This window comes from Acomys minous, assembly GCF_964271855.1.
Source record: "Acomys minous genome assembly, chromosome: 12".
NCBI lineage: Eukaryota > Metazoa > Chordata > Mammalia > Rodentia > Muridae > Acomys > Acomys minous.
This window is the reverse complement of record NC_140493.1, coordinates 71316298-71324152: the sequence shown is the minus strand read 5'-3', so window position 1 is coordinate 71324152 and position 7855 is coordinate 71316298. Positions and strand designations below refer to the sequence as shown.

The 7855-nt window shown below is 53.4% G+C and overlaps 1 protein-coding gene across 1 annotated transcript; it reads right to left on the bottom strand.

Annotated features, from left to right (window-relative positions):
- Nucleotides 1-330: 330 nt before the first annotated feature.
- On the bottom strand, nt 331-7069 carry SLC46A1 (solute carrier family 46 member 1). The gene is given in 6 exon segments (XM_084750729.1): nt 331-845; nt 847-895; nt 1328-1484; nt 3594-3677; nt 5530-6382; nt 6722-7069. Coding segments are annotated over 6 exon segments (1593 nt in total). The 5' UTR covers nt 6953-7069; the 3' UTR covers nt 331-626.
- Nucleotides 7070-7855: the final 786 nt, after the last annotated feature.

Below are 7855 nucleotides of genomic sequence, written 5' to 3'. Positions count from 1 at the left end.
GCAGGAAGGATGCTCTCAGCCCTGAGCTTTGTGGGAGGGGCCAAATGGCAGCAAGAAGAGAACCTGCTGGTGCCAGTGCAGCCATGAAGCCAGCCAGGGAGTGACCGACACATCAACGGACCCTCAGCAAAGGGGCAGTCAGGGCTTGGGCCCTAGTGGCTGCAAGGGACCGATAAAGCCTCAGAAGCGCTTCATCCCTGAGCAGCTTAGACAGAAACCACCTGGGGCTTGGAGTGACCATGACATACCCAGTACAACCCAGTGGGCAGCTGCTGCCGTCCATCCGGCCTGCGGAGAGCAGGAAGACAGAAAGGCCCAAAGCCCAGTGACTTTTCAGTCTGACTGACACGATTTACTGCGACACGAGGCACGGCTGAGGTCAAGGGTGGGCAGGCTGATTCCCAATCACAGACAGCGCACTTCTCCCTCTTTGGCAACCCCCCTCCCGCCCCAGGCACAACAGTTATCATTAAGGAGTGACTGGAGGCTCCAGGACACACCAGGGACGTAGCACCATGGGCTGGAAGATGTTGGTCTCATGCATCACTTGGTCCCCAAAGTGCCACCTCCTTCACTCTGGAAGGTTCTGAGTGACGAATGGCCTAAAGGATGAAGAAACTCTTGCCTCAGATGGCTCCCCGCAGCTTGCCTTGAGTGGACCCGCCCTGGTCAGAGTCTAGATCTAGCAGAGACTGGCTCAATGGGAGAAGGTGGTGCCGATAACTGGCTTGACCGCGCTTTCCTGAGTGAGTAGTGCTCTCAGAGGGCCAGCCAGTGCACTGGGCTCTAGGTATATACAGCAATGTGGGTCCACGGCTCCTCATGGCCTCCGGCAGATCAGGAGCAATGGGGAAAGTGCTGGAATTCAGGGCGTGGGTTAGCCTTCTCCAAAACCCTGTGAGAGACCAGAGAGATGGTTCAGAGGTGACATGGGACTGGCTTGGGTGGGCGGCTCCCGGTGTCTCCCTGTTGCCCCAACATCCATAGGCAGATGGCTCTGGAAAAGACCTCTAAAGACCTTTCAGTGGGTCAGCCTAGTCTGGGGCTCAACCACAAGTAGCCAAGTCTGGGCTTTCTGTGAACACAGTTGGCCCGCTGTAGTCCCATCTGCAGTATGGGGACAGGGCAGGCTGAGGGGCCTGATGGAGAGGACACAGGACACCTCGCCCCCTAGCTCCTTACATGTCCTGAGTTCAATTCCCAGCAACCACATGGTGGCCCACAACCATCTATAATGAGATATGGTGCCTTCTTCTGGTGTGCGGGCGTACACTGTATACATAATAGAGTCCGTCATGAGCAGGCAAGGTCAGGGCCCCTCCATTACCCGATCAGAATGGCTGGGATGAAGAGCAGGCCGGCTCCCAGGAGGAAGGGGAATCCTTTCATCCAGTTCAGCGTGGCTGGGTAGAGCGAGTTGAAGATGCCAGAAGCCATCAGCATGGCCAAGCTATTCACACAGGCCACGGCAGAAAACAGAGCTCCTGGAGGGGGTGGGGGGGTGGGGGGAAACCACACTTCAGAGTTGCAAAGACCCAGGGTCAGAGGAGGGCAGCTCTACCTCATAGGGCAAGAAACCGCTCAGCTTCCTGGGTCTCACCTCCCTCACCTGGGCCTCCTACTCTCAGTGTTGTAGTAAAGAGTGAGTCAGCTATAGGAAGCACCTGGCAGAAGAGCAGTTAAATACACAGCTGTTAAGTGCTAACATTATATTTTAATGTGTACGAGTGTTTTGCCCGTGTGCACGTCTCGGTGCCACTTGCATGCTTGGTGCCCTTGGAAACTGAAAGAGGGCATCTGATCCTCTGAAAGTGGAGTTACGGATGGTTCTGAGTCACCACGTGGGCGCTGGGAGTCACACCCAGGTCCTCCGGAAGAGCAGCCCAGGCTACTAAAGGCTGAGCCATCTCTCTGCAGCCCTGTTTGTTTTGTTTTGCGAGACAGCCTCCCTATGTGGTTCCAATTGCCTTGAACTTGCAATCCTCCTGCCTCAGCCTCTTGAGTGCTAAGATTACAAGGATGTACCGCCATGATGACTTCTTTGGGAATTGGAGGCAGGGGGATTCTAGGGTTCAAGGCCAGCCTGTGCTACTTGGCATGACCCTGTTTCAAAATAAATAAAAACAAAACCAAGTGTATTGAATGAATGAATGAATGAATGAATGAATGAGGCATTTCAGCAGACACCTGAGCCTGTGCCAGAGCTCAGCTTTGTAGCCCAGTTGCTATAAAATGAGCAATAACCCAATAGAAAGAGACTCAACAGGCAGACTGTAAGGGCCCGCCAGTGTCCTGTGGAATAATGAGCCCATGTCACAGATGAAGAAACAGGTTCTGAACCAGAGCCAGAGGCTGAACCCCAGTTACAAGACCAAGCGCTCTTAAAAACACAAGAATGGGGGGAGAGGGGTTGGGGATTTAGCTCAGTGGTAGAGCGTTTGCCTAGCAAGCGCAAGGCCCTGGGTTCGGTCCTCAGCTCTGGAAAAAAAAAAAAGAATGGGGGGAGGGGGGCGGTAGTGACCTGGGGTGCTGTGGAGCTGGGTCAGTGGATGAAGCGCCTACTGTGCTACCACGAGGAGGACCAGAGGTGCGGATGCCCCTCAACTCGCATAAAAGCTGGTAGGTGTGATGGGCACCTGTAATCCCAGTGCTTAGGAGATGCAGTCGGGAGACCCGGGAGGCAACTGGTTAGCTAGACTACCCAAACCAATGACACCATGGTCCTCAAGGCCTTGCTGTCACTCTCGGCACCCACGTACGTGTGAACACATCCGCACACTCATGTGTGTTCATTATTTACTGAGAAACCTTGAAGAACTCAGTTTAACTCGCTAGACCCTGGTGTCTTCTCTCTTCATCTGACAGCTGGGGACAAGGAAACCTATGGCACAGGTTGTTCATTCCCCCTGGACCCTTACCCTCTGACCCCAGAGGAACAGGAAACTCTGGTATCATCACCCCCACTTTACAGACGGGAAAAATGAGGTCTGCAGAGGCAGCAAACTCTGCTGTGGTTACTCAGAAAGAACTTCAGCCTGGGGGCTGGAGAGATGGCTCAGTGGTTAAGAGCGCCGCCTGCTCTTCTAAAGGTCCTGAGTTCAATTCCCAGCAACCACATGGTGGCTCACAACCATCTGCAATGTAATATGGTGCCCTCTTCTGGCTTGCAGGAGTACAAGCAGAGCACTGTATACATAATAATAAATAAATAAATCTTAAAAAAAAAAAAGGGGGGGGGGGATGGAGAGATGGCTCAGAGGTTAAGAGCACTGACTACTCTTCCAAAGGTCATGAGTTCAATTCCCAGCAACCACATGTTGGCTCACAACCATCTATAATAAAATCTGTATACATAACAAATGAATAAATCTTAAAAAAAAAAAAAAAAAAGAACTTCATCCTGCTCTCCTGAGACCAATCAATGGTGTAAAAACAGGCAGCCTCCTTCTCCGGCCAGCTCTGAGCACGTGGCAGAAGCGCGTCTGTCTTGGTTACTTACTCCTCCGGGTGAGAGGCAGCCCAGACCTGCCCATCTGCACATTCAGGCCACACTGGGCGCGAGGGACTAGGCACAGACTGACCCTGACACTCACCCTGCTCCGACTCCCCCACCAGCTTGGAGAGCTTGGCCCGGATGACAGGTGTGATGACCAAGGACAAGAAGAGCAATCCATAGCCTGGAGAGAGAAAACACTAGTCAGGAAAGAGCGAGCAAGAAGGAGTGTCCCAATATACATCCCCGGAGGGACAGAGGTTGGACCCGGGAGGAAAGGCCAGCAGCTTTCTCCGGGCTCGCCTGTCTGTCCACTCCTTCTGAATGAGAGCTAAGCCCTACCAACTGTTTTGTCACAATACTTCTAGTGGCCATGTGGCACTAGAAGGGAGATGGCAGGGGCCGGAAAATGAGCCTGGCTCTGAGTTCAGTCCTTGTTACCACAGCTTGCTGTGTGTGTGACCTTGTCTATCAGAGGATGGCTCTACAGTGTGAGAGGTTGAATAACAGCCTGGAAGACAGGCCCCAAACCTGTGAACTGTCCTCCGTGAGAAAATGAGCATTTACAGTTTTAACCAGGAAGGACCTGAGGGAATCTCTCCTTTTTAATAGGCTGATAAAGACGTGGCTAGGAGTGGAGGAGGGCTGCCACAGCAGAGGCAGAAGCTGATGGGACACGGCTTCTCTCCTAGTGCCCCTGCAGGGAGCACTGCCCTGGGACATTCTGACTTATGTGACCTCTGATCTTTGACTTTTGGCCTCCAGCGCTGGGGAAACAGCCCCCTGTCGTTTAAGCTTCCCAGGGTATGGCAATCTGCTTCAGCCACCTTGGGGAACTGACACATGGGTTAAGGAGGTGACAATCTATGAGGGGCACATGTTGAGGGCATAGCGCGTGAGCTCCTTTGCCCCTGCCATCCGGCTACCTTCAGGCACACAATATTTGCAGTTCTGCTGTGGCGACACTGTGCTGCAGCATCTCTCATCTTAGCACTTCTGGAGGCTGTGGCCTCGGGTGAATGGTACCTGGTCCCTTTAGCTCCACTGTCAGTTCAGCCGCTGCCTCCGTTGACACAGCTGCTACCATCAAACAGCTGACCCTGCACACAACGCAGTCCCCTGCTCAAACAGGACACACATCTTTTTTTAGGGAAGTTAACTTCCTCATTCTCTAGCCAGCTGCCCCTCTTCTCAGGAGAGCCCAAAGGGAGAGGAGCTGAGTCAGGAGACGAGCTGACTCAGCAGGAATCTTAAATATTTTGCTTTTTGTTTTGTTTTGTTTGTTTTTGTTTTTCAAGACAGGGTTTCTCTGTGTAGTCTTGGCTGTCCCAGAGTCACTTTGTAGACCAGACTGGCCTCGAACTCACAGCGATCCACCTGCCTCTGCCTGCTGGAGTGCTGGGACTACAGGTATGTGCTACAATGCCCAGCTTGACATTTTGGCTTTTTAACAAACCCAAAAGGCAGAGCAAGGCTGTTAATGCCCTGTGACCCCAGCACTCAGGAGGTAAAGGAAGTGGATCAGAAGTTCAAAGCCATTTTCAGCTACGCAGAAAACCAGGAGGCTGCCGGGCATGGTGGCACATGCCTGTAGTCCCAGCACTCCGGAGGCAGAGGCAGGTGGATCACTGTGAGTTTGAGGCCAGCCTGGTTTACAAAAGAGAGTCTAGGACGGCCAAGGCTACACAGAGAAACCCTGTCTCAACCTCACCCCCCCCCCAAAAAAAAGATCCTTGAGCGGAGGCCCTTCCATTCTTACCTAGACTCAAGGATCATGACACTAACGGCATGGACTTTAGGAGGCCGAGGGGTGACCCAGGTAGCTTAAGAGCTATGCTTCTGTCTTTTGCTGTACTTTTCGAACACATTTATGGCTGATAATGTGCGTTAATTACTTTGGCCATGGAAGTGATTTATCAAAGATGCGATTTTTCTGGGCTTTCTCAGTCGTCGGTCCTCTGCGCAGGCTGAGAGCGTAACTCTGGCTCCAAAGACAAAGGCTTGAGCCACATTTGAGGGCAATGTTTTCACTTTACCTGTGAACATGAGAGGCGTGGTGGTAGCAAACGCAAAGACCACCATTCCCAGGATGTTGAAGGCCAGGCCAGTCTCAGCCACCCAGGTGTCGGGCAGGCAGTATTGCAGAAGTTTTAGACCCAGCAGGCTGGTGAGGTAGGGCAGGTGCTGGGCTGCAGAGCCGTAGCCAACCAGCTTGGAGTCCCAGCAGAGGGGCGTGCTAAGCTCATAGAGCGTCAGGATGTCTTGAGCTCCAAAGTGCACAGTGACCACCACGAATATGGCCAACGAGTATAGGGCTAGATGCTTCCTGGACTTCTCCGGGGCTGAGACCACATACAGCTGGACAATGGCTCGGTGATGGCGGAGAGTGAAAAGCCTGGCGGACTTTGGCTCCTTCACTGTCTCACCAAAACAGAATGCGGCGTATAGAGTCATGAGGATCAGCAGGGCCAAAGCCAGCCAGAAGGGGTTGGCATAACCCTGGGCCCGGAGCCAGGGACCCCCGAGAAGGCTTGCCAGGGTCCCGGCCACACCAATACATGCCTCTAGCAGAGCCATGCGGAAGGTGCGACTGTGGTCAGAGCTAACATCCGCCACAGAGGCAAAGCTAGCAGCAAGGAGGCCATTGAAGTTTCCCAGGAGGGCACAAAGGACTCGGCCAAGCACAAAGAAGCCAACGTGCAGCTCTAGCTGCACTACAAAGATGGACACCACGGCTTCGAGAAGCAGACCGAGAGAGGCTAGCACCAGCAGTGGGCGGCGACCCACGCGGTCACTCCAGGCTCCCAGCAGGGTGGACCAGAAGAGTCCCACCAGGAAGCCTCCTATGTTCATGTAGAGGGTCCAGTGGGAAGTCAGGGTTTCCACTTCCTGTAAAGACACAATAGCCAGCCCCCCAGGCCCTCACTTTGGTTAGCTACCGTCATTATTCCGGGAGCTACAGCCTGGCTTTGGAGCCCTAAGCCCCTTGGAATGTTCGTTCAACTTGTTAAAAAAAAAAAAAAAAGGCCTGGAGAAGCATTCCCTCATCTTATGTTAACATCCAGGCTTTCTCTAGGTCCACTACCTGCACCCCAAGGCAGCTAGTCAAGGCAGGCCCCCTTTGCTTTGGCCCCGCCCACCACGTAACCAGCGTCCCCTCTCGGGGACCCCATCTTTCACAGGCCCGGCCCCACGCTCCGTGTTCACAGCTGTTCTGGTCCCCGCTACCTTCATGATGGGGTCTTCGCTTTGGTTCCCGCAGTTCCCCCGGTGGCGGGTGCCATTGTAGCCGAGCTCGGTGCTGAATCGGTGCCACAGGTACTGTGTGGTGAGCGGGCCCTGCAGGGCCAGGGCAAAGTTGCCCAGGAAGACGAGGGGCTCCACGGGGCCGCGGAACAGCACGGCCGCCGCGGCGGGCAGGCTGCGGGACGAGCCCACGGGGCTTTCACGCCCCTCCATGCGCGAGCGCGGAGGGGCTATCACCTCGGGACCAGCTGCGGGGAGGCGCGGGCCAGTGCGCGCTGTCTGCGCCTGCGTGGGCCTCCTGCTCTCCCTGTTAAAGTCTGGAGGGGCGGGGCAAAGTCTCAAAAAACTTTGGTCTGCTCCTCTCTGGGCTGGGTGTAGCCCGGTTAGAATCCCTGCGAGGTGACCTTACTTCAAACAACATAAAGATACCATCTTGCTCTTGGGCCTCGGAACACTCAAAAGAATAACCAGAATATCAATAATTAACATTTATTGAACACTTACTTTGTTCTGGGGCCAGAAATTCTGAGTGTATTATCTCGTGGTCACCTTATAGACTGGCCACTTTGATGATCTGAATCCAGAAATGTGGGAGTCAGGTCAGTGCTGGGTTAGAACACAAGACTGGATATGCCAGCTGCGTGGCGTGACAGACACAGCCTGATGGCCCTCGCTGGAGTACTTGTGTTCTGCCACTGACCCCATTGACCTCTCCTTCATTAGGAAGAAAAGCTGTGTGGAGGCAGGGCCTGGTGGCTCACACGTTTAAGCACAGTCACACCAGAGGCAGAAGTAGGTGGATATCTGTGAGTTCAAGGCCAGCTTGGTCTACGTGGGGAGTTCTAGGCCAACCAAGGCTATCTAGGGATATTCTGTCTTTTTTGTTTTGTTTTTTTTTTGTTTGTTTGTTTTTCAAGACAAGGTTTCTCTATGTTAGCCTTGGCTGTCCTGGACTTGCTTTGTTTGTAGACCAGTCTGGCCTGGAAGTCACAGCGATCCACCTGCCTCTGCCTCTGCCTCTGTGAGTGCTGGGGTTAAAGTCGTGCACCGCCACACCTCACTTTTTTGTTTGTTGTTTTTCTTTTTTCTTTTTCTTTCTTTCTTTCTTTTTTTTTT